General features: G+C 45.6%; 2 protein-coding genes across 2 annotated transcripts in view; one reads left to right on the top strand and one right to left on the bottom strand.

Moving 5' to 3' along the window:
* The first annotated feature begins 141 nt into the window (after positions 1-141).
* Positions 142-19,913, top strand: KIN (Kin17 DNA and RNA binding protein). The gene is made up of 13 exons (XM_039369517.1): positions 142-355; positions 2,738-2,832; positions 3,197-3,240; positions 4,197-4,319; positions 5,150-5,331; positions 6,277-6,325; positions 8,583-8,643; positions 10,087-10,204; positions 11,667-11,717; positions 12,209-12,277; positions 14,045-14,144; positions 17,051-17,151; positions 18,728-19,913. The coding sequence occupies exons 1-13, from the start codon at positions 242-244 to the stop codon at positions 18,806-18,808; spliced, it is 1,188 nt and encodes a 395-aa protein (XP_039225451.1). The 5' UTR covers positions 142-241; the 3' UTR covers positions 18,809-19,913.
* Positions 19,914-22,281: 2,368 nt separating this feature from the next.
* ITIH2 (inter-alpha-trypsin inhibitor heavy chain 2) overlaps positions 22,282-26,959 on the bottom strand; it is a 45,793-nt gene continuing 41,115 nt past the window's right edge. Inside the window, exons 21-22 of the mRNA XM_039369550.1 lie at positions 24,128-24,239; positions 22,282-22,787 (exon numbers count right to left, since the gene is read on the bottom strand). Coding sequence (XP_039225484.1) covers positions 22,640-22,787; positions 24,128-24,239 — 260 coding nt within the window. The 3' untranslated portion in view covers positions 22,282-22,639. The remainder of the gene's footprint in view (positions 22,788-24,127; positions 24,240-26,959) is intronic.

Genomic DNA, 26,959 nt, shown 5'->3' with positions numbered 1-26,959 from the left:
TGCCCGGGACAGACTTTACAGCATCGCACTGTAACTTCCGTGATTCCTGGTCCTGGGGGTGGGGGGAAATTCACCAGCAGAGCTATAAAAGGGCGAAAACCTTCCTCAACTCAATGATGATGATTTCCTGTCACATCACTTCCGTTTCCGGTCAGCCCTTCCGCCTCCTCCGCCGAGAGTCCGGAAGTGAGGGTCGCAGTCGCCTGTTGCTTTGTGGCCCCGCTGCTTCGCCTCGCTCGTCATGGGGAAGACGGACTTCCTGAGCCCCAAGGCCATCGCCAACCGCATCAAGTCGAAGGGGCTGCAGAAGCTGCGCTGGTATTGCCAGATGTGCCAGAAGCAGTGCCGGGACGAGGTAAAGGGAGAGCCTCCAGGGGCAGGGGCAGTGTATCTGGGCGCACGGAAAGAAGCCCTATCCTCGGATGCCCTTTTCCGTCCTCAGCCACGAATCTCTCGCGGATTTAGGTTGGCTCTTCTCATGTCTTATGGTGATTTTGTTCCACCATAAGAGTAGAGTAGGAAGTAGAGTAGAGTAGAGTAGAATAGAAAATAGGGAATAGAATAGAACAGAAAAGAGTAAAATAGAATAGAATAGAAAATACGGAATAGAGTAGAGTAGAATAGAATAGAATAGAATAAGAATAGAATAGAATAGAATAGAATAGAATAGAATAGAAGTCTTCAAACTTGGCCCTTTTATGACTTGTGCACTTCAACTCCCAGAATTCCTTAGCCAGGCATGCTGGCTGAGGAATTCTGGGAGTCCACAAGTCATAAAGGGCCAAGTTTGAAGACCCCTGGAATAGAGGATAAGGAATAGGATAGGATATAATAGGATAGGAAAGTGGTGGCGAACCTATGGCACGGGTGCCAGAGGCGGCACTCAGAGCCCTCTCCTTGGGCACCCGCGCCGTCGCCCCAGCCCCGCCTCAATGGCCCCCTCCTCACCAGCAGCCCCAATGGCCCCCTCCTCACCAGCAGCCCCCCCCCAGAGGAGATTCGCTCCCAAGCGCGGCCTGCACAGAGCAGCGCAGCCAACGATATGGCGACCGGGCAGCGGGGACAAGACTCCGCTTTCCCCCCAATGGCCCCCTCCTCACCAGCAGCCCCCCCAGAGGAGATTCGCTCCCAAGCGCGGCCTGCACAGAGCAGCGCAGCCAATGATATGGCGACCGGGCAGCGGGGACAAGACTCCGCTTTCCCCCCAATGGCCCCCTCCTCACCAGCAGCCCCCCCAGAGGAGATTCGCTCCCAAGCGCGGCCTGCACAGAGCAGCGCAGCCAACGATATGGCGACCAGGCAGCGGGGACAAGACTCCGCTTTCGTGCCCCATCACATACAGATGATGCTGTGGAGTGCGGACAGAGGGCATGGCTGCCATGGGGCTGCCTGGGCGATCTGCAGCAAGCCATGGAGATGGTGGTGGGCGGATGGGCGGGGGTGGGGGCAGAGTGGGGCCAGTTTTTGGGCATTCGGTCTCTAAAAGGTTCGCCATCACTGGGATAGGAGAATAGAATAGAATAGAATAGAATAGAATAGAATAGAATAGAATAGAATGTAGGATAAAGAATAATAGAATAGGATAGAATATAGGATAAGGAATGGGAGAAGAATAGTAGAATATAGGATAAAGAGTAGTAGAATAGAATATAGGATAAGGAATGGGAGAAGAATAGAATAGAATATAGGATAAGGGTTAGGACAGGATAGGATAATAGAATAGAATATAGGATAGGACAGAATAATAGAATAGAATAGGGAATGAAATATAATAATAGAATAGAACACAACACAACTGGAAGGGATCTTGGAGGTCATCTAGTCCAACCCCCTGCTCACGCAAGAGACCCTGTACCATTTCAGACAAAGGGCTGTCCAGTCTCTTCTTGAAATCTTCCACTGATGAAACAGGTTTGGTTTTCCAGGTTTCATCACTGTGCTTCTTCAACTGAGTCCTGGGCAATATATAATATGAAGCCTTTTTGCGTTCTCAGCCAGCCTTCTGTGAGAGTGGGCTCCTTTTCATTAGTCTTGTATTAAACCACCTTTTTTCAAACTTGGCCACTTTAAGATGAATGGACTTCAATACCCAGAGTTGCTGTCTTGGAAATTCTGGGAGTTTGGAAGTCCACCCATTTTAAAGTGGTCAAGTTTGAAAAAAAAAAAAAGATCCTGTTAGACCAAAGACTCCCCATCAGTTTAAGACTGATGATAAATCAACCCCCGAAAGGGCACCAGGCACGTATGCCTGAATTCTTTCATTTTCTGGGATTGTACAGTGCAGCGGCCAGTAAGCCCAGCTTCATGGTGTGACTTTGTACCATATTCTAGGACACAAAACACTTAATTTAGTTTATTGGCTGAGTAGTGGTGTTAGGATTTTAGCCGACGAAGCTAAATGTTTTATGCAAACAAGGACAAATGGCTGGATTGAATTTAAGTCAGGCTGGTTTATTTATTTAGCCTAGCTGACTTCAGAAAGCAACCAAATCTAATACCTGGACATTGTTAAAGATTGCTACTTCTAGGATTGCTGCCACTTTGGGGGGTAAATAACTTGTTCTTTTGGTAGCTTCTCATCAGCTGAGCAAAGAAACTCTCTGGTTTCTTCACCATTTTATCTCCATGTTTTTTAAAATGCTTTAGCTCTCATGATACCTGTTCAAGGGTTGCTGGGGAAATTTTGACTTCATTTCGGTGTCTTTCAAATGCAGCATCCTTGTCTTGTTTTTTCCAGAATGGCTTTAAATGTCACTGCATGTCCGAATCTCACCAGCGACAACTGCTCCTTGCATCTGAAAACCCTCAGCAATTCATGGATTATTTTTCAGAGTGAGTTTGGCCAATAACTTCACATTGCATTTTATTGTCTGCCTCCGCTGAAATTTGTGCAGCATCGCGGCTGCAGTTGGTATGCGAAAGTGGCTGGTAGACTTGGGGTTATTTCTTTAGACAAATTTTAGAATTTTCTCATCTTGTAGGGAGTGGGAGCTTTCAATTAAGCTTAGCAAAGGCTTAATTGTTTGAAGACTTAATTCATGGTCTATCAAGCTATCCTCCATTTTGGGGGATGCGGAGAGTGTCATCTTTCTATTCTGACTGACAAGGTTTCTGTGTTACTCAAAGGCTGTGATATAAATTGAATTGAACGCAGTTAGTGTTGCAGATAAAAACTGTCTCTTTCATATTTCTCTAGGGAATTCCGGAATGATTTCCTAGAACTTCTCCGGAGAAGATTTGGTAAATCGGTTTATTTGTTTGTTTAAATTAGATTTGGAAACTAGCAATAGCATTTAGGCTTGTGTATTGCCCCTTTCTCCCCCCCTCCCAGCGCTTTACAGCACATTTCTGGGCAGTTTACAATATAGAAGCATTATTTGCATATTGCCCCCGACAATCCAGATGCTCATTTTACCGACCTCGGAAGGATGGAAGACTGAATCCACCTTGAGGATCAAACTCCTGGCAGTGGGCAGAGTTTGCCTGCAATACTGCACTTTAACCACCATGCCACCAGTGCCTGATTCCCAGAACAAACTGAGTAGTTAAGGATAAAACCAAAGAAAAAAGCTCGAGCAATTAAAATCATGAGGGGGCCCTTGGTGCTCTCTGAGCTTGCTTGTTTTCTTGCAGACGTTTCATTACCCAACTGGGTAACATCATCAGTGCTAGAAGGGAATGGGGTTGGGGGAAGGAAGAGGAGAACTATGGGATTCTTGGTGTTCTCTGAGCTTGCTTGCTTTTTTGCAGATGTTTCATTACCCTAACTAGGTGATATCATCAGTGCTAATCAGTGCTAGCACTGATGATGTTACCTAGTTCGGGCAATGAAACGTCTGCAAGAAAACAGGCAAGCTCAGAGAGCACTCAGGACCCCCCCCATTTCAACCTTGAGCTACAAATATTCACCTTCATTAATAAAAATCATGTACATCCAGAAGAGGAAAACAATTAAACATAGCCAACCGCCCCCCCCCAAAAGTCACAGACTTGGCATCCACCCAAATCCCGGGCATGGAAGCAGAGCCACATTTTAAGAACTTTGGAACAATTGTAGGGTGGACACCATAGCAATTTTTTTGGGGGGGAAATGCTATTCCACAATGGAAGAGCTGCAATGAAATCATGCTTCTTTAGTTCAGTTGGAAGCTTCTGATTAAGAGTGTGTGTGGTTTTTTTTTTTTTTCTCCTCCCAGGAACAAAGAGAGTCCACAACAATATAGTGTATAATGAATATATTAGTCATCGGGAACACATCCATATGAACGCGACCCAGTGGGAAACTCTGACGGATTTTACAAAGTGGCTTGGGAGAGAAGGTAAGGCCCCCTCCTGGGAATTGCTGGGATGCTTGAGGCAGTTGTGCCAGTTGTTGCTAAACAGAAGACATTGCCGATAAAACAAGTTAACTGTCAACACTGCTAACATCAGATGTTTTTGCATTGAGAACAGATAGAGATGCAGCCATTTCTTCTTTTTGTTAGATGATGCTGGGGAGGGGGGAGGAATGTGCATGAGAGTCTAGCTCAGTGGTTCTCAACCTTTGGGTCGCAACCCCATTTGGGGTCGAACGACCATTTTACGGGGGTCGCCAAACAACGCGATCCGCCATTTTCCCCCCTCGGGGCGGCGCCGCGCAAGGGCGCCACCACACATAGGCGACGCCGCACACGTCCTTATGATCGGGGGTCGCCGTATAAAAAGGTTGAGAACCACTGTTCTAGCTAGACATCATAATACTGAAACTAGTGTGAGAACCAAGGTTATTGAAATAAGAGATGATAAAGAATTGGCTGGCTGGAGAGCTGGAGGGGAAGCCCATGTTTCAAGCTAATTGGGGAATGTGATTTATGACTGTTAACTGGAGGAGGGAATTGTGCTTTGATACTATGTGCTCAGGGGAGGGGAATCCAGTTTTTGGCTTTGATTGTGTAAGTGCCGATGCTATGCTGCTTTCTTTAAGGTAAACAATGCCTCAAAGTTCTTTGAAAAGTTTCATCTGTCAGAACCATGACATTAACCTTATCATAATGAGGTTAACGGAAGGGTATCTTTACAGGGAGGCTTCCAATTTCGGGGTGTAATTCTATAACTCCCTTATTTCTCCCAGAAATGAAGGCTTGTAACCATGGCAATATGCTTTTTTAAGGCCTCTGCAAAGTCGACGAAACACCCAAAGGCTGGTACATCCAGTACATCGACCGAGACCCAGAGACAATTCGTAGGCAGCTGGAGCAGGAGAAAAAGAAAAAACAGGACATGGACGATGAAGAGAAAACGGCGAGATTCATCGAACAGCAAGTCAGGAGGGGCCTGGAGGGAAAAGATCAGGTGAGGCAACATCTTAATGCAAGGGTAGGCAACCTTGGCTCTTTTATGACTGGTGGACTTCAACTCCCAGAATTCCTGAGCCAGCCATGCTGAGGGGAAAGCAAGAGGTTTCCAAGCTGAGCCACGCTGGCTCAGGAATTCTGGGAGTTGTAGTCCACGAGTCATAAAAGGGCCAAGGTTGCCCACCCCTGTCTTAATGTCTCAGAAACCAACGAGAAAAAGAAACGGCCATTTTGATATCCCTTAGGCCCGTGTTCGAGAAATGTAGCACAGGTAATCCTCGGCTTGCAACCACAATAAACCCCCCCCCCATTTTTTGTTCCTAAGCAAGGCGGTTATCTACGACTTTGCTTGCCACAGTTGTTAAGGGAATCACCACAATTAGTAACACGGTGGTTAAGTGAACCTGGCTTGCCCATTGACTTTGCTTGTCAGAAGGTCATAGAAGAGGATCGCGTGACCCCGAGGGACACTGCAACTGTCATAAGTACATGTCAGTTGCCAAGCATTCTGAATTTGGATCACGTGACCCTGGGGATGCTGCAACAGTCGGTGTGAAAAACGGTCCTAAGTCACTTTTTTTCCACGCTGTTGTAACTTTGAGCACACATTAAACAAATGGTTATAAGATGAGGACAACCTGCATTATGTGGATGAGAGAAAGAGGATTAGGAAGTGGATCATCAAATAAGATTAATAGCTTAATCTGTCCACCAGCTGCTGCTTTCTACAATTGATTTTTTTGTGTTTGTCCCCCTGCTATAAGTCAGATCCTAGACTGCCCCATGACCCCTAGATGTATTCCCAAGCGCATTTTGTATACCAAACTTTGCTTAAATTTCTTCCTGATTGCAACAAAGCCAACTCTAACTTTATGATAGGATGTGTGCTTTCTTGCTGGGTTCACAAATCCTTAGCTTAGATGATTCTTTTCTATCATTGCAGGAAGAGCCGATCTTCACAGAACTGAACAGAGAAAATGAGGAGGAGAAAGGTAAGTTATTAGGTGTGGATAATCTACTATAAGATTCACAGATTGTGGAGAATTAAAAATTCAAATCCTAAACCAGGACCGCAAAATTATTAAGTTAATATTAAAGAATATAGGCAGTTCCAAGCAGGCTGGGTTTTTTTTGTAAAATTAGGCTGTCCAGGTCTGATAATTTCATATTTCTTTCAGATATTGCTCTGAGGGCTTTGGTCACGATCGTTGTAACAACAGATATTTTTTCCCATAAATATTCAACTTTACTCTGCATGTCCCAATGCTTTAAAATGTTCTCCCTCAATCCTACATTACCCGGTTCACAGCATCAGCAAACTAGACTTTCTTCTTTTCAATAACTATTATATCAATAATTATTATATCAAACTCTCTTTTATTTGGATCCTAAAGTCCCCTAAAATCTTAATCTACTCGTTTTCCAAAACCTTCTAAACTTGATGGCCCCCGTAGTTTTTCCAAACCTCTGGGAAAGTTTCCAGTGAATAATTCTGGCAACTCGGTCCTGATGCTGCTTGTAATCAGTTTCTGATTATTATTATTTTTCACAGTAATCCATTAGTAAATTATTATTTTATTTAAATTTGTTTGGCTGCCCACTTCCAGTGGAGTCTCTGTGCTGTACAAACCGAGGAAAAAATTAAAAACGGCTAAAAACATGGACTCAGACAGACAGCCCAGATTAAAATAATCTTACAAAGAAGAAAATTGACAAAAGGAAACACTGAGTTCTAGTCCTGCCTTAGGCACGAAGACCAGCTGGGGGGACATTGGATCAATCACCAGGAGACAGTGAGTTCTAGTTCCACCTTAGGCGTGAAAACTGGTTGGATGACTTTAGGCCAATCATTAAGAGACAGCGAGTTCTAGTTCCACCTTAGGCATGAAAGCTGGTTGGATGACTTTAGGCCTGTCACCAGGAGACAGCGAGTTCTAGTTCCACCTTAGGCGTGAAAGCTGGTTAGATGACTTTAGACCTGTCACCAGGAGACAGTGAGTTCTAGTTCCACCTTAGGCGTGAAAGCTGGTTGGATGACTTTAGGCCTGTCACCAGGAGACAGCGAGTTCTAGTTCCACCTTAGGCGTGAAAGCTGGTTAGATGACTTTAGGCTTGTCACCAGGAGACAGTGAGTTCTAGTTCCACCTTAGGCGTGAAAGCTGGTTGGATGACTTTAGGCCGATCACTAGGAGACAGTGAGTTCTAGTTCCACCTTAGGCGTGAAAGCTGGTTGGATGACTTTAGGCTGATCACCAGGAGACAGTGAGTTCTAGTTTCACCTTAGGCGTGAAAGCTGGTTGGATGACTTTAGGCTGATCACCAGGAGACAGCGAGTTCTAGTTCCACCTTAGGCATGAACACCAGCTGGATGGCCAGTCCGTCTCTCTCAGCCCAACCTACCTCACATGGTTATTGTAGTGGGGAAAACAAGAGGAGAAAAGAGTATTAGGTATGTTGTCTGTCTTATCTATAAAAATATTAAAGGCAGAATAAAAAAAAATCGAAAATAAATATCAACTCCAGACCTGGGATATTGAGACGGGCAATCCTATATTTGTTAGAATTTATGGGGAAAGAAGAATTCTCAGGGCAGGTGCACAAAAACTTTCTCCTGTGATTTATATACTTATTACTTTTTTCTCCCCTCTTCTGCCACAATCTGTTCTCTCCCCTGCTGTTTCATGGTCTAAGACGGGTAGGCAACCTTGGCTCTTTTATGACTCGTGGACTTCAATTCCCAGAATTCCTGAGCCAGCCATGCTGAGGGGAAAGGGAGAGGTTTCCATGCTGAGCCAGGTTGGGTCAGGAATTCTGGGAATTGAAGTCCACAAGTCATGAGGGGCCATAGTTCCCCCATGCTGGCTCAGGAATTCTGGGAGTTGAAGTCCACGAGTCATAAAGCGGCCTAAGCCTATACCAGGGGTAGGCCACCTTGGCCCTTTTATGACTCGTGGACCTCAACTCCCAGAATTCCTGAGCCAGCCTGGCTCAGCATGGAAACCTCTCCCTTTCCCCCTCAGCATGGCTGGCTGAGGAATTCTGGGAGTTGAAGTCCACGAGTCATAGAAGAGCCAAGGTTGCCTACCCCTGGCCTAAGAAATACCTATTAAAACCTCCCTGATACATTGGAATCCACCCTACCGATCCTTTCATTCCTGTTGTTTATTTGTGGGAGTGGTTGGCAATGTGGCATTTGAATTTATGGTGGTGCATAAAAAAAATAAGAGTGATCTTTTCTCTTTGTTTTAGTGATCTTTAACCTGGGCAAAGGAGCCAGCACTTCAGCTGCTGCAGCACCACCCAAAGGGAGGTAAGTATTATCGTTGGCCAGCCAGATATTCAGGCTGGATGTGGCTTTTTTCTCCACTCCTTTCCAAGGACCTGGGACAGGCAGAAGTTGGTGCTTAATAACATTAAAGGTTGCAGGTGTTAATGTTGTAGGTGTTAAAGCAAGGAGATATTGGACAAAAGTTTACACTTGCCTAGAAAAAAATGTTAGAGAAGCACATAGACCAGGGGTAGGCAACCTTGGCTCTTTTATGACTTGTGGACTTCAACTCCCAGAATCCCTCAGCCAGCCATGCTGAGGGGAAAGGGAGAGGTTTCCATGCTGAGCCATGCTGGCTCAGGAATTCTGGGAGTTGAAGTCCATGAGTCATAAAACAGCCAAGGTTGCCTACCCCTGGTCTAGAGCAAGGGTAGGCAACCTTGGTTCTTTTATGACTGGTGGACTTCAATTCCCAGAATTCCTGAGCCAGCATGGCTGAATGGCCCTTTTTATGACTAGTGGACTTCAACTCCCAGAATTCCTGAGCCAGCATGGCTCAGCTTGGAAACCTCTCCCTTTCCCCTCAACATGGCTGGCTCAGGAATTTTGGGAGTTGAAGTCCAGGAGTCATAAAAGAGCCAAGGTTTCCCCACCCCTATCCTAAGTCCTCCTATTCTAAGCGGTGAGCCTCCTAGGCCAGGGGTAGGCAACCTTGGCTCTTTTATGACTGGTGGACTTCAACTCCCAGAATTCCTGAGCCAGCCATGCTTACGGGGAAAGGGAGGGGTTTCCAAGCTGAGCCATGCTGGCTGAGGAAATCTGGGAGTTGAAGTCCACGAGTCTTAAATTAGCCAAGGTTGAGGAGCCCTGATATAGGGCAGGGGTGGGGAACCTTGGCTCTTTTATGACTCATGGACTTCAACTCCCAGAATTCCTGAGCCAGCCATGCTGAGGGGAAAGGGAGAGGTTTCCAAGCTGAGCCATGTTGGCTCAGGAATTCTGGGAGCTGAAGTCCACCAGTCATGAAGGGGCCAAAGTTTCCCTCATGCTGGCTCAGGAATTCTGGGAGTTGAAGTCCAGGAGTCATCAAAGAGCCAAGGTTGCCTACCCCTGGACTCTGGAGATGCTGCAAGGGTTGTCAGTCTGAAAACCTGTCATAAATCACTTTTTTCAGTGCCGTTGTAGCCTTGGTCGCTAAACAAACTGTTGTAAATTGAGGACTATCTGTAAACCCTCATAGGGCTGGTGTGTTGCTTCTGGGAATTTCCTGTCCTTCCCTCCCTCCCTCCCCCTCCCCCCCCATGAGCAACAGGGCAAGCCAAACATTTGACGCTCATCTGAATCCAATCAAAACTCAGTGTTATTCTTGGGACTCGGGAAGGAAATCTCAACCCCTTTTCCATAGTAGGGGACTAAGGAAAATCACACCTTCGCATCTGGACAGACTCCACAACAAGGGTATTAATACATGTCTCTTTTCTCCAGCTTGCTTGCCCCCAGCGTGCTGAAGCCCTCGGGAGCGCTGCGGAAAGAAACCCCTCCAATTTCAAAGCAGACTAAGGAGAAAAAGAAGAGAAAAAACGCCCTCGACGAGATCATGCAGGTGTGGTGGAGACCCAGTTACTGACGCATTCTGCTTGGTGATTATTATAAGCAGGAGCAATACTGAAAGTGGGCAGGGGACAACCAGAGGACATCTGTGGGGTCCTTGGTGCTGTCTGAGCTTGGTTGATTTCTTGCAGACCTTTCATGGCCCAACTAGGTAACATCATCCATGTTAGAGGGGAGTGGGTTTGTGGAGAGGAAGAGGACATCTGTGGGGTCCTTGGTGCTCTCTGAGCTTGGTTGTTTTCTTGCAGACATTTCATGACCCAACTAGGTAACATCATCAGCGCTAGCAAGAAACGTGTCTGAGCACTCAGGGCTCCACAGTTCAACATTGAACTAAAAATATTCTATCTTTTCAGGTTTTGCCAATGTGCCCATGCGAGGCAACGAAGATTGGTGATAATATTTGAGGGGTGGTGGTGTTTTGTTTATAGGAAAATGGCAGAGATCAAAATCAAGGGGATCATAAAACCTAACTCCTAGTTTAGCTGTTCACTAGATCATTGCCAACTAGTTAGTAATCCTTTGATCTCCTACATCGGTCAGATCTCATCTTGTATCCAGTTCTGGGCCTCTTCTTGAAGGATGGTTCACAGACTGTTGCTGCGTCCCAAGGTCATGTGATCACTTTTTACAACCTTAGCAAACTAAGAATTCCACCATCTAGTTAATACGAGGATCTCTTTTTTTTTTTCAAATTTTATTTATAATACAGTTAAAAACAAACAAACATTGGATTTAACGTGACATTCCAGTATATACATTCTTATCAGATTATTCCACTTTTTACAATCAATTTTTCATCTCTACATATATATAAAACTAAGTTTTATATACAATTCTTGTTCTAAAATAACATATATTTCTATCTTAACATTCATCTTTAATCCCGACTGTCCTCTTCGAATTCCCCCAGCGGTAAAATTTATCCCAGGTTTCATAATAAACTGATCCACATTTGTCTTGTAATATCATTGTGAGCCTGTCCATTTCCACACACGCTAATATTTTATGTATTAACTCTTCCTCTGTGGGGATTTCCTTGCTCTTCCATTTTTGCGCAAAAGCAAGCCTACCTGCAGTTGGGAGGTGTAGCAGCAGGTAGATTGTTCCCTTGTTGTATTTTTCTGTCGTTATTCCCAACAAAAAGGGTTCAGGTTTTAACTCTAAGTCCAGTGTTAATATATCCCTCAACCAGTTTTGTGTCCTGTTCCAATACTCACGAGTCTTTGGGCATTCCCACCACATACAGTAAGTTAATACGAGGATCTCTTATCGTTAAGAATATGCTCTCCGTATTCCAGTTGCTTCTGATTTTCTGGAAGTCACAAAGCCATTCTTCAAAAGTTTTTTAGTATGGTAGGGTATTTTTCTGGATATGATCTCTAGTTGATCTCACCTGCGAGGCCAAAATGAATAATATATGTATTTTTTTTTCCTTCTTTTACTTCTCCTAGTTTGAAGAAGAGAAGAAAAAGACTGCCCGACTGGACTACTGGTTGCAACCTGTGAGTATCCAAGTGATGGTGTGGAATCTGTTGTGATGTAGCTTCGGGGAATAAGTGGGTAGATTTTCACATATCCCTTTGAACATTTATAGTGGTCTCTTATCTTGTGTACAAGATCAAGGGTTTTGTGGGGTTTTTTTTTCCTTTTGAAAAAGTTTTTTTTCCTGAAGACATTTCACTTCTCATCTAAGAAGCTTCATCAGTTCTGGATGGATGGTGGGGTGGGTGGGGATGGAAGATATTAGTTATATCAATAACAACAGCAAAATCCCTGTTTTTTTGGAAAGCTACGAAATTAAGGGAAATGTATTTATGTGTGTGTGTGTGTGTGTGTGTGTGTGTGTGTGTGTGTGTTCTCTCCATCTCCATTACAATTCATTTCCGGGATAAATCTTACTGTTACACTCAATTTCACCATATTGCAGAAAGAATTAACTGCAGAAAAGAGGTGAGATCTACTTGCCTGTCGTTAACTTTGCTCTCTTTTCTAGGAAATTGTGGTCAAAATCATAACCAAGAAACTCGGCGAGAAATACTACAAAAGAAAAGCCATTGTTAAGGTGAGTAGAGCGTCTTTTATCTGTCTTCCAAAAATATTGGTCATAGAGAGGGGCAAGTGTGGGTTAATAATAATAATAATAATGTTGGAAGGGACCTTGGAGGTCATCAATCCAACCCCCTGCTCAGGCAGGAAACCCTATACCTTTTCGGACAAATGGCTGCCCAGTCTCTTCTTAAAAACTTCCAGTGTTGGAGCATTCCCCGCTTCTGGAGGCAGGTCGTTCCACTGGTTGGAACAGGTGTAAATAAAAATGTTGCAGGGGAGGATGGGTGGAATAATAGAAAACAGGTAGTCCTCGATTTACGACGATTCCTTTCGTAACCGTTCGGACGGCACTGAAAAAAGTGACTTATGACCATTCCCCCCAGGGTCATGTGATCCAAATTCAAACGCTTGTCAACTGACTCGTACTTAGGACGATCGCAGCGTCCTGGGGGGGTCATGGGATCCCCTTTTGTGACCATCTGACAAGCAAAGTACATGGGGGGGAAGCTGGGTTCACTTAACAACGGTGTTACTAACTTAACAACTGCAGTGATTCGGTTAACAACGGTGGCCAGAAAAGCCGTAAAATGGGGCAAAACTCACTTAACAACTGTCTCACTTAGCAACAGCAATTTGGGGCTCAGTTGTGGTCGTAAGTCAAGGACTACCTGTAATAAGAGTTGGAAGGGACCTTGGAGGTCTTCTAGTCGAACCCCGTGCTCAGGCAAGAAACCCTATACCAAGGGTCTGCAACCTTGACAACTTTAAGACTTGTGGACTTCAGCTATGCTGGCTGAGGAATTCTGGGAGCTGAAGTTCTATGCTGGCTGAGGAATTCTGGGAGCTGAAGTCCACAAGTCTTAAAGTTGTCAAGGTTGCAGACCCCTGCCCTGTACCATTTCAGACAAACAGATGTCCAGTCTCTTCTTAAAAGCCTCCAGTGTTTTTGCTTCAAGGCCCCTTATGGAACCTCACTGTTCCTGCTAGCTAAGCATGCTGGGACTTGAAGTCCAAGAAAAGTGGTGAGGAACAGTTTCTTAACGCTAAATTATAACTCGATTGGAAGATGTGAAGGAGGGCTTAACGATAGACCACCTTGTTCTTGGATCGTGCAACCGTTCAATCAGTTAACCAGGGCTGGCAGGATCAAAAGATCCAGGCAACGTGAAAAGCCCAAACAACTGTCTTAGAGGTAGTCCTTGACTTACGACAAGTCTTTCCCTTATGGCCATTGCAGCGTCCCCATTTCACATGCTCAGACTTGGCATAAAAGCAATCAGAAGGTCTTTAGAACAGTGTGGCAGCGTTGCAGCGTCCTGTGATCGCCAATTTGCGATCTTCCCAAGCGGTGTGTCACAAGCCAAGTCAACGGGGGGAGTCGGCTTCAAGTAACAATTGCACAATTTGCTTAACGGCCGTGGTAATTCGCTTACCAGCCACAAGAGAAACGGTTGTAAAACGGGGTTTAACGGATTGAACAGCCACATACGTCCCTTAGCAACATACGCCTCCAGGCGAGATGGACAGCACACAAATCCGTTCGATAAAAATAAGTGAAATTGTGAGTCCCGAGTCAAGAACTATCTCTATAGCTGACCAGGATGGCCTCGTTCCCACAATGTCCAAACAGGTCAGGTGGCTTGTTGGTTTCGGGCAGGCGTTGTGCAATGTAAATAAACCACGGTTTCATGCGTTTTGTACAGTTAGACCTGAGACTTCTTTCTTGCCATTTAAGAATAATCAGTGACGAATTTTTTCCTTTTAACCATTGATGTAACAGGAGGTCATTGACAAATACACAGCAGTTGTAAAGTTGATCCATTCCGGAGATAAACTCAAACTTGACCAGACCCATCTGGAGACGGTGATCCCAGCCCTGGGTCAGTTTTGGGGCAAGATAATTCTTATTAAAGGTGGAGCCCTGTTTTTAAATGTATCTTCCCCTGGCTGTCTTTCACACTCTCATTTGGAGATCGTGGTTAAATAGAGCTTCTCATATTCTGGTTAGCTCATTAATTCATTTAGCAACCGTGTTACTAATTTGACAACTGTAGCCAGGGGTAGGCAACCTTGGCTCTTTTATGACTCGTGGACTTCAACTCCCAGAATTCCTGAGCCAGCATGGCTCAGCTTGGAAACCTCTCCCTTTCCCCTCAGCATGGCTGGCTCAGGGATTCTGGGAGTTGAAGTCCATGAGTCATAAAAGAGCCAAGGTTGCCTATCCCTGGCCTAGGCCTAGGCCGCTTTGTGATTCATGGACTTCAACTCCCAGAATTCCTGAGCCAGCATGGGGGAACTATGGCCCCCTCATGACTTGTGGACTTCAACTCCCAGAATTCCTGAGCCAGCGTGGCTCAGCATGGAAACCTTTCCCTTTCCCCTCAGCATGGCTGGCTCAGGAATTCTGGGAGTTGAAGTCTACGAATCATAAAAGAGCCAAGATTGCCTATCTCTGGCCTAGGCATAAGCCGCTGTCTGACTCGTGGACTTCAACTCTCAGAATTCCTGAGCCAGCATGAGGGAAACTTTGGCCCCTTCATGACTCATGGACTTCAACTCCCAGAATTCCTGAGCCGGCAGGGCTCAGCTTGGAAATCTCCCTTTCCCCTCAGCATGCCTGGCTCAGGAATTCTGGGAGTTGAAGTCCACAAGTCATACAAGAGCCAAGGTTGCCTACCCCTGATTGCAGTGATTCACCTCACAACTGTGGCTGGAAAGGTCATAAAATGGGGGGAAACTCACTTAGCAACTGTCTCGCTTAGGAACTGAAATTTTGGGCTCCATTGTGGTCGTAAGTTGAGGACTATCTGTATTGCAACCCAAGGTTGTAAAACCATAAGCCACGGTATGCTACAAGCAGTTCTCAACTTACAACTGATCATTTAGCGATCGTTCAAAATCTGATCAAAAACCTGAAAGAGGGGACTTACAACCTGGATTTAAAATTCCGTCAGTTGGGCCCCCCTCCACGGTCACATGACCAACCAGCTCAGCAACAGGGCCACATTTAGGCCCATTGGTGACGTCCTGTGGTCACGTGACCACGGTGTGTGACAATTTTGCCGGAAACTGGCATTCTTGGTGTTCAGCAAAACTATCCACCGTGAACCATGGGTTTGCTTAACAACCGCTGCGTCCTGTTAGCAGCCATGGCAAAAAAAAAAAAGTCGTAAATATCAGGCCGCTCACATGAACTGATCCATTTTGCAACCGTTACGACATACGGCCGTCGTGGGCAGACTTTATTGCAGTGATGGCGAACCTTTTAGAGACCGAGTGCCCAAACTGCAACCCAAAACCCACTTATGTATTGTTGAGTGCTGGGTGGGTGTGGCCCATTGGGTGGGCGTGGCTGTAGTGGTAACGGTAGACTGGGTGTGACTAAAAAGTTCAATCAGTCAATACCAACTTTTCAAGATCTTTTATTTTCCCCGCGAGAAGTTGAAGTTGATTGATTGATTGAACTTTTTTTTTTGCACATGGCGGCCGAGGCCTTAAGCGAAAAGGTTTTATAAAACCCAGCTGAAGGCCTAGGACTGGGGTGATGGCCTGCGTGCCCACAGAGAGGGCTCTGCGGGCCACCTGTGGCATGCGTACCATAGGTTCGCCACCATGGCTTTATTGTGATTGTCAAGGACTACTTATATTGTGTCTGCATAATGGTAAGCTATGAAGGAGCCCTGGTGGTGCAGTGGCTAGAATGGAGTAGTGAAGGCTAAGTCTCAAAGTTGACTCAGCCTGCCATCCTTGCGAACTCGGTAAAATGAAGACCCAGATTTTGGGGGGCAACAGGCTCACTCTGTAAATCGCTTAGAGAGGGCTGTAAAGGCACTGTGAAGCAGTATATAAGTCTAAGGGCTGTTGCTAAGTCGGAAGGAAGGAAGGAAGGAAGGAAGGAAGGAAGGAAGGAAGGAAGGAAGGAAGGAAGGAAGGAAGGAAGGAAGGAAGGACCATCTTGGCGCAGTGGTTAGAACACGGTATTGCAGGCTAAATCTGCCCATTGTCAGCAGTTCAATCCTAACTGGTTCAAGGTTGACTCAGCCATCCATCCTTCCGAGGTCGGTGAAATGAGGACCCAGATTGTTGGGGGGGCAACAGGCTGACTCTGTAAACCGCTTAGAGAGGGCTGTAAAGGCACTGCGAAGTGGTATATAAGTCTATTGCTATGAAGTGTTGGGAATTACCTGAAAGGAAGATTCACATAGCATGTTTAAGCCAAAAATAAGATTGTTGTTGTTGTTAATTGCGAAGTCGTGTCCGACCCATTGCGGCCCCATGGACCACGTTCCTCCAGGTCTTCCTGTCCTCTACTATTTTCTGGAGTCCATTTAAGTTCACACCTACTGCTTCAGTGACTCCATCCAGCCATCTCATTCTCTGTCGTCCCCTTCTTCTATTGCCCTCAATCTTTCCCAGAATTAGGCCTTTCTCCAGTGAGTCCTTCCTTCTCATTAGGTGGCCAAAGTGGGGTTTATCCCAAACTGTGAAGCAAACCATTCCTGTTGGCACAGGGCGGTTTAATTATCACAGCCCCTAGGTTTTGCTCCTATGGTTGGGGAGTTCAAATCCCATTCCAACATCAAAGGCACACAGAAGATTGGCATTAATAAAATAGAGAAGGACTTAATTCATGGGTCCTAGAAATTGACTCCCAGCGTCTTGAGATCAAAGGAAGAAGGAGGGGAGATCACTCTCCAAGGAGTTAATAAATAGGAGAAAAGCACTGGATTAGACTGACAGATGTCAGGCTTGAGGTAGGTTAGATTCATCCCTGTTCATCTTGCAGGTAAAAAGGTGTTGATTTTAAATGGAGGCTACAGAGGGAACGAAGCCGTGTTACAGGGTATCAGCGAGAAGACATTTTCAGCCACAGTCCTCATTGAATCGGTAAGTGTGTCGTAGTAGTTGTGTAAGGTGTCGTTTGGAAGTGAGCCGCTGAAACCTGTCCTTCTTTATTTACGATCCCTGCAAGACATTTAGAAAATGGATTCATTCGGTGAACTCAGGGTTTTGTGTAAATGCACTTGAAATGTTAGTCCTTTGCCCCGGCTGAATCTTGCCTGGATTCTGTAAGTCTTCGACTTACAACAGTTAGTTTAGTGACCGTTCGAAGTTACAACATCACTGGAAAAAGTGACTTGCATCATTTTTCACGCTTGCGGCCGTTGTGGCCTCCTTGTGGTCACGTGATAAAAATTCCGGTGCTTGGCAAACAATTCATGGGATGGTCGCAGGGTCCCCGGGGGGGGGGTCACGTGATCCCCTTTTGCGACCTTCTAACAAGCAAAGTCAAGGGAGAAGCCAGATTCACTTAACAACGGGGTTACTCACTTAACAACTGGGCAAAACTCACTTAACAATTGTCTCTCTTATCAACCAAAATGTTGGAGTCAGCTGTGGTTGTAAGTCGAGGACCACATGTAAAAGTCAGCCATTGCTACCAAGCTTTCAGCTCTGAATGCCTCCTCAAGGGACTTAGACCCCGTCATATGTGTGGGGAGAGAAATGTGATTATGTGCCGTCAAGTCAGCATCCCCTCTTAACAACCACATAGATTGATTTAGAATAGAATAGAATAGAATAGAATAGAATAGAATAGAATAGAATAGAATAGAATAGAATAGAATAGAATAGAATAGAATAGAATGAATAGAATAGGAAATAGAATGGAATGGAATGGAATGGAATAGAATAGAATAGAAGAATAGAATAGAAAATGGAATAGAATATAGAATAGAATATAGAAATAGAATAGAATAGAATAGAATAGAAAATGGAATAGAATAGAAAATGGAATAGGATAGGATAGGATAGGATAGGATAGAAAATGGAATAGAATAGGATAGAAAATAGAATAGAATAGGATAGGATAGGATAGGATAGAAAATGGAATAGAATAGGGTAGGATAGAAAATGGAATAGAATAGAATGGAACAGAAAATGGAATAGAATAGAATATAGAATAGAATAGAATAAGGAATAGGGAATAGAAAATAGGGAATTGAATTGAATTGAATTGGAATAGAGCTAGAAGGGACCTTGGAGGTCTTCTAGTCCAGTCCCCTGCTCAGTTAGGAGGACCTGTCCTATACAGGTGATTGTCTCAGACAGGTGATTGTCCAGTCTCTTTTCTCCATGAGGATCTGGCCCCAACTTGGTCCTTCAGATCTTCCAGTAGTAGACCATCACAAATGTAACTTGAGTCCATTCACCTTGCTGTTTGGTCATTCTCCTCTTTCTTGTAGGAGAAGTAGTGGCAGAACCTGGGGATGGAGTGAAAAGGGAGATCAGCCTAGAATCCCTACTTAGCTACAAGTCAACTAGCTCCCCTTGAGTGCTGATTATTCTTCTCTAACTCTAACCTGATGCCGACCATTAGTTGACAAGATTTGTATGCGTAGGCTCTCGGTGTCCACAAGCTTGAACATCCTAAAACTTCCTTTCGTTTAACTTCCCTCTGCAGGGACCTCTGAAAGGGCGTCAGGTGGAGGGTGTTCCATACGAAGACATTTCCAAGTTGGCCTCCATTGACCAGAGGAGCTGATGGAACCAGCGAGGAACATCTCTTGAGATGGCTGCAGGTTAACAAGTCCAGTATGCTAAACTCAAGAGTTGAACCGTCAACTTCAAGGAGCAAACAAGATTTCTGATGGATGCCTTATAAATACAGTACATTGGATCCTCTATTTACGCCCTTTGTATCTCAACCAGGGGCAATTTCATAATTTTGATTAGATTGGTTCATCTGCAGAACAGTATCGGCCATCTACAGTCCTGTCAGAGACCTTCTTGTAATTTATGTCTCCTGCAGAAATGGAAAACACCTGTAGTTGGAATCCTCTTCTACCCATAGAGCTAAGTTAAAACATGGTGTTAAAACTTCAGGGGGTGCCAGCAACGAGTTTTGCTTCCCCACACACAACCTGATACAAACATAGTCCTCCATTCCTTTGGGTTGGGAGAGACCAGCAATAGGATATCTACCACCCCATAAAAAGCATAACCTTTGTAAATGGCCAGATTTTTTTTACAAAAGTCATCAAAACTTATAAGACATTGATGGTCGTGGGCCAACCTTGTGGGGAAAAAAATGTACCAATTCTGATCTAACTCATGGATTCTGACGGAATCAGAGGATCGTCAAAGAGCCTCCAATTTTTCATATTTTTTTTTTTCAGACCCTCCTTGTAGAAGAAGCTATCCTTTGCTTCTTGTAGGACGTTTTATCAGATTTGAGGAAGAGTTCTTCTGAATGGCCCAAAGACCTGATCTTGCAGTTAGGTGGACCTTCTGAATTCAGCTGCATCCCGGGACCCATTTTTGCATTGCGCTGTTTAGCGATGTGGAAATATTTGGAGAATTGGCAGCAATCGCTCTATGCTTGGAAATCCAGTTTTCTTGATCTGGGCTTTCACTGTACCATAACTGGCTCTTTGGACCCCAGCAGGAGCGTCCGTCAATGTTTTTTTTTTAAAAATTGTATAATGATTTTGTACAGAAGAGAGAAGATGGAAGTTATTTTATTGGTGCAAGTGTTTCTTTTTAACCATTGTGCGTTACCCAAAGTAAATTGGACTTTGAGGCCCTTCGGTTGGCTCATAGCTTTATTTTAGAATAAAATGGCTTCTGAACTTGAGCGTTAAACTATATTCCCTTGAAGTGGTGAATTCGCAGGATGGGCTCTTCAAATTAAATTCAGAAGAGCAGATCGCACCGAGATCCAGGGTGATGACCTGCTGCTTGTCACAATCCACGCCTTGCCTAAAGCAGGGGTCCCCAACCCCAGGTCCATGGACCAGCACTAGGCCGTAGCACGGTGGAAACTGGACCGCACAAACAAATGAAGCCCCATCCACGGGATGCAGGCGGCATGCGAAATCACGCTTCTTCCAGTCCGGGAAAAAGCCTTTCTCCACGGAATCGGTCCCTGGTGCCCAAGAGATTAGGGGGGCCCTGACCCAAAATTATAAGTGTGAGCAAATTGGGGCTGATCTGTATTTATGGCCCAACACTGAACCCCTTGTTTATTGCCATCCAAGCTGTCTTCTTAACAAGTTTAAGTGGTCCAGTTACAAACTTAGCATATGTATTCACACAAGGTGCTAAGCTTTGTTCCAAGCTGGACTAGCTTTCTCGTCCATCGTGGGATGAAAATGGTTAGTTCATGGTTCGCTGCATCGCTCAAACCCAGAAAGCGGTTTTATTCAGGCAGGTTAAGGGAGTTGTGGGAAGGCAGCAGCCCCCCTTTTTTCTTCTGATAGGCAGTGCAGCGATTGGGGGAATCTATAGGACTATTTCAGAGGAAGGCAACCTTGGCTTTTTTATGACTCGTGGACTTCAACTCCCAGAATTCCTGAGCCAGCCATGCTGAGGGGAAAGGGAGAGGTTTCCAAGCTGAGCCACGCTGGCTCAGGAATTCTGGGAGTTGAAGTCCACGAGTCATAAAAGAGCCAAGGTTGCCTACCCCTGGTCTAGGAGGCTCACTGCTTAGAACAGGAGGACTTAGGCCAGGGGTAGGCAACCTTGGCTCTTTTATGACTCGTGGACTTCAACTCCCAGAATTCCTGAGCCAGCCAAGCTGAGGGGAAAGGGAGAGGTTTCCAAGCTGAGCCATGCTGGCTCAGGAATTCTGGGAGTTGAAGTCCACGAGTCATGAGGGGGGCCATAGTTCCCTCATGCTGGCTCAGGAATTCTGGGAGTTGAAGTCCATGAGTCTTAAATTAGCTAAGGTTGAGGAGCCCTGATATAGGGCAGGGGTGGGGAACCCTGGCTCTTTTATGACTCGTGGACTTCAACTCCCAGAATTCCTGAGCCAGCCATGCTGAGGGGAAAGGGAGAAGTTTCTGAGCTGAGCCATGTTGGCTCAGGAATTCTGGGAGTTGGAGTCCATGAGTCATAAAAGAGCCAAGGTTGCTTACCCCTGGTCTAGGAGGCTCACTGCTTAGAACAAGAGGACTTAGGCCAGGGGTAGGCAACCTTGGCTCTTTTATGACTCGTGGACTTCAACTCCCAGAATTCCTGAGCCAGCCAAGCTGAGGGGAAAGGGAGAGGTTTCCATGCTGAGCCATGCTGGCTCAGGAATTCTGGGAGTTGAAGTCCACTAGTCATGAGGGGGGCCATAGTTCCCTCATGCTGGCTCAGGAATTCTGGGAGTTGAAGTCCACCAGTCATAAAAGAGCCAAGGTTGCCTAACCTTGGACTATTTCATTGCAAGTTCAATCTACAGAAAGCACAGAGGGATTACATGGCTAGAGATTTCTTTCAGGGAAGGAAGAGGCGTTGTGGGAAAAGAGCAGGACCTGTAGTTCTTAAACAAGTGCAGCTAGTCCTTGATTTACAACCATATCTGATCCCAGAATTATGGCCATAAGGCATAGTCATTAAATGAGTCAGCATATCATCATCTTTCTGGAAGCCATTGCGCGAATGCTGCAGTCGTTAAATGAATCCCGTTTATCCAATGAGTGTTTTTTGCAGGCAACTAGAAGCAAGTTGCTTCTAAATTTGGGAAACCGTTTTAAAAAAAAAAGGAAAAAAAATGCAGTCATGTGACTATGGGATGCCACAAACTCGCAGTTGCCGAGTGCCCAAAAATGAGATCATATGACCCACGGGAGGTGCAACTTCAAACTTAGGTCTTAAGTATCTTTTGAGAGGTCTGCTGTAACTTCCAACCATGTCCAAGTGACCAGTCGTAAATCAAGGACTACCTGTATTCTCTTAAGGACGTGTTTAAATTTTGGCTAAATCTGTCATTTAAATTTGACCAATAGGTGGCAAGCCTTTCTGCCTCAATTCCAACAATGCTTGTTTAAGGCAGGGGTGTCCAACCTGGACAACTTTTAAGACCTGTGGACTTCAATTCCCAGAATCCTCCAGCCTGCCACGCGGGCTGGGGAATTCTGGGAGTTGAAGTCCCCAGGTTTTAAAAGTTTCCAAGATGGGCTACTCCCATCATAAAGGCCTTGTTTGAAAACTTCTTAGGGACATTAGACAAATCAAACAGAATGCAGGATCCACCAGAGAGTTTTCTACTTTAATTCCATTTGGATACACGATCTTTATACAGTCTGGGGGGGGGGGGAATAATAACCACCTTTTCTACATTTTTCCAGCACCCTTCGGTTACATTTTGCTTTCAAATGCAACTTTGCTCAAAAGTCGAATGTTTGGTTTGCATTCTACACAAGCAGTCCCAATGTCCAAATATCCCTGGGGAGGGTAATTTCAGGGTAGGGGGGGATGTGGGCGGCGTTAAGATGGAGCAGGCCGTGATGAAACTCTTCCCAAAGGCTGTTGTTGCCCGTGTGAATTGCTACAAGGTGAGTTGGGTGGCCGTTTGGACCGTTTCTTCGCCTGCTTTCAAGCCGAGCATTCAGAAGCGCTTCAGGTAGCTGTATAAATTAGGGACAAGGTAATCTCTGTAATGGCCATCGAGGAACCCTTTGCCGCTGTTGTGTACAAACCAGCACTGGACGTTGGTCCCAAAGGCACGGTCCAAGCGATAATCCTTCTGCAGGCCTCTGCAGGCAAACGCAAGCAGGCATAAATCATTATTGTGTAATTCAGGCTTGACCTAAAAGCTTCTCGACCTTGGCAACTTTTAACATGTATGGACTTCCAACTCCCAGAAAACTTGCCAAGGTGGAGAAAGACTGCTCTACAGTCACCTGGAAGGGCTGACATTAGGCCACAAGCTATCAGCAACTGATTTTCATTCTTTTCCCTCAAATATAGCTAGCCTAGAAGCTTCCATGTGTCTAACTGCTGCCAGTTGGAACTGTTTTTGAAATATCTTGAAGAGAACCAGTTGGGTCTAGAGCAGTGGTTCTCAACCTGTGGGTCGGGACCCCATTTGGGGTCAAACGACCATTTCACGGGGGTCTCCAAACAACACAGTCTGCCATTCCCCCCCCCCCCTTTTCCTTAGCTGTGCTACTCCCTTTTATTCTATTGGCTTTTGAAAGCCAATAGAATAGACTCTCTTGAATAGAATCTAATTCTATTGGCTTTCAAAAGCCAATAAGAATTGTCCAGGCTGTCTCTGCCCTGCTGAGCCCGCCAAAAGTCCCATTCTGCAAACGGTGCTGCACCAGTTGAGCAGTCCTCGACTTACGACCGGTTGAGTAGTCCTCGACTTACGACCGGTTGGGGTCGCGGCATTAAAAATGTTGAGAACCACTGGCTTAAAGGCACCAGGCTAGAAAATATGGGACCATGAGTTCTAATCCAGTCTTAGGCACAAAAGCCAACTGGGTGACTTGGGGCCAATTATCAGGAGATGGTGAGTTCTAGTCCCGCCTTAGGCATGAAAGCTATCTGGGCGATTTTGACCAATCACCAGGAAACTGAGTTCTAGTCCCACTTTAGGCATGAAAGCCAGCTGGGTGACTTTAACCAATCACCAGGAAACTGAGTTCTAGTCCCGCCTTATACATGAACGCTGTCTGGATGATGTTGACCAATCACCAGGAGACTGTGAGTTCTAGTCCCGCTTTAGGCATGAAAGCCGTCTGGGTGACTTTGACCAATCACCAGGAAACTGTGAGTTGTAGTCCCACCTTAACACATGAAAGCTAGCTGAATGCCCTTGGGCCAGTCACTCTCTCTCAGCTGTATTCACCGTGCAGGGTTATTATGGGATAATAGGAGGGGGAAGGAGTATTAGGTATGCTTGCCACCTTGAGAGATTTGTCAAAATAATAAAGGCAGGCTAGAAATAAATAAATTATAAAATCCATTATGATTTCAAGGACTGTCCATGATCAGCTTCTGCTAAACTCTTTCACAGTTTACCAACACACACACAAACACACAAGCAGCATTTGGAGGGCCTGTCCTTTAAGTGCCTCAGATGTCCTACCGGGTGACCGTAAGCTTGTGGCCTTTCACTTCCATGGTAGCATCAGATTTCCCGGGATCTTGTCCTGGTCTTTCGTTGTAGATGACCACATCCGGTTCCTGCATGAACTGACCTGGGGAAGAATTTTGTAAGTGTTGGTGAAACGTTTAGCTGAGATGTTAACTGTCTTCAAACTGGGTTCATCCTGAAGAGTCTGTTAGAAGATCTAAGCTATGCTAGACACCCAACCCTGAAGCCCTGCTGCTTATTATGCATACCTGACTTAGTAGTTCTTGACTTACAACAGTTCATTTTGTGACCGTTCAAAGTTACCACGGCACTCAAAAAACCAGTAACTTACAACCATTTTTTTCACAGTTACGGCCTTTGTGGCCTCCCCATAACCAGGTGATCAAAATTTAGGCTCTTGGCAACAGACTCATATTTATGACGGTCGCAGTGCACCGGGGTCACGTGACCCTCTGACACGACAAGTCAATGGGAGAAGCCAGATTCACTTAACAACCGGTTTACTAATTTTATCAACTGCTGCGATTCCCTTAACAAGTGTCGCAAGAAAGGTGGTAAAATGAGGCAAAACTCACTAAATGTCTCACTTAACAACAGAAATTTGGGGCTGAATTGTGTGTGGGGGGGGGGAAGTCAAGAATTACCGGTACCGCAAGAATCTTCCAGTCTATCTTAAAATCTATTTCATTGTGATTAAGCTTTGATTGGGTTTTTTTGATCAGATCCATTGAGAAAAATCCTAAAAGAAGAAGAATGTATACAGGAGCCCTCAATAGACATCTAGATCAGGGCTTTTTAACCTTTTCACCCATTGTAACACTTTTAGGATAGGGCAACATCCGAGTACCATCCGTCGCCTAACAAGATTTCAAAAACTTGATGACCAAAAAAAAAAAAAAAAGGAAAAAAGTGATAAAGTGCAGGTAGTCCTCGACTTACAACAGTTCGCTTAGTGACTGTTCGAAGTTACAATGGCACTGAAAAAAGTGCCCCCCAAGCCACAGCCTAGCAAGACACCTGCCTGCCCGCCCGGCTGCGCTCTTCTTCCTGTCCGAGGTTTTTATTGTTGTGAGCATTTCTGTTGAGGATTCACAGTGGGGGTGGGGTGGGGGGTGTTTGGTTTTCATTCCCCCCCCCCATCTGCTCGGTGGTTGTAGCAGGTTTTGGTCACTTCACATGACCCTGGGACACTGTGACCGTCATAAATATGAATCAGTTGCCCAGCATCTGAATGTAAATCACAAGACCCTGGAGAGGCTGCAACATTCCAGCTGATCGGCGCTTCTTCTGGGCTCAGCGGAAGTGCCAGGATCAGCGCTGAGCTCCAGCTGGAGCCTGGCGCTTCTGCTGAGCCCAGAAGAAGCGCCGATCAGCTGGAATGTTGCAGCATCTCCAGGGTCTGGTGATTGACATTCAGATGCTTGGCAACTGATTCATATTTATGACGGTCACAGTGTCCCAGGGTCATGTGAAGCCTGACAGCCCCAAAGAAGTGCTGATCCTGGGGCTTCCGCTGAGCCCTGACAGCCCTGCAGCTCCAGCCGTCTCTCATTCAGGCTTGTGCGGTGCTGCCACTGGTTCAGCTCATTCCCCTCCCCCGCTACCATTTTTCTAGGATGCTCACGTACCACCTGCCAGGTGCCAATGTACCACAGGTGGTACCCGTACCATTGGTTGAAAAGCCCTGATCTAGATAACAACCGCAAAAAAGCATGTGTCCCAAAAGCATGGGTTTATCAGTGGGCCTGGGGATCACATAGCCCATCACGTGGTTCGTTTGAATGTTGTCGCCAGGGAGGGGGGTTGTTACGGAGTGTTATATTTCGGGTTTTACTTCGGTAAGCTGTCCGAAATCCCCGTGAGTGGAGAGGGTGGGCGGACACATAATTTTTTTTTTCAATCAATCAAATACAGATAGTCCCCCACTGACGACTTCCATTGAGCCCAATTGAGCAGCTGCTCAGTGAGTTGCGCCTCATTCTACAACCATTCTTGTCACCATTGTTAAGCGAATCACTCTAGTTGTTCGTCAGGCATTTGCTAAGTGTTGGAAGCTGGCTGGGAAGGTTACAATGGGTGGTTGCTTGACCCCAGGACTGTGCAACGGTCATAAATACATGTCAGTTGCCCAGTGCCCGAATTTGGATCGCGTGACCATGGGGATGCTGCAACAGTGGTAAGGGTGAAAAATGGCCAAAGTCACTTTTTTTCAGTGCCATTGTAACTTGAAATGGTCACTAAATGAATGGTCGTAAGTTGAGGACCATTTGTAAGTAGAAATAACTGTACACAGGCGTTGCATCCCAAAGATGCTTTTTCAGGAGGCAACTGGACTTTCTTGTTTTTCCTTGAAGACGTTTCGCTTCTCATCCAAGAAGCTTCTTCAGCTCTGACTGGATGGTGGGGGAAATGGAAGGATTTATCCTCCTTGCAGACAGCTGGTCATTTGTATTTTTAGAGTGTCGTTGAGGCCACCTGGAGGTTTACCTGTGTCCTCAGGGTCACCTGAGTGGTGCAACTGGGTATGGAGCCATCTTGGAACTGCTGAAAGGACAGCGTCTACCGCCCTGAGGACACAGACAAATCTCCAAGTGGTCTCAATGACCCTCTAAAGAAGGCAAATGACCAGCTGTCTACAAGGAGGATAAATCCTTCCATTTCCCCCACCATCCAGTCAGAGCCAAAGAAGCTTCTGGGATGAGAAGCAAAACGTCTTCAAAAAAAAACAAGAAAGTCCAGTTGCCTTCTGAAAAAATCCACCTTTGAGATAACCATGACCTGGAGGACTTAGAATCACCATAGACGATTCTGTTCTGGGCAAGA

Source organism: Crotalus tigris, unplaced genomic scaffold (genome assembly GCF_016545835.1).
Source record: "Crotalus tigris isolate CLP2741 ecotype Arizona unplaced genomic scaffold, ASM1654583v1 scf7180000021160.8983255:1529534, whole genome shotgun sequence".
NCBI lineage: Eukaryota > Metazoa > Chordata > Lepidosauria > Squamata > Viperidae > Crotalus > Crotalus tigris.
The sequence above is the reverse complement of the archived record's forward strand: the minus strand, read 5'-3'. Positions and strand labels throughout refer to the sequence as shown.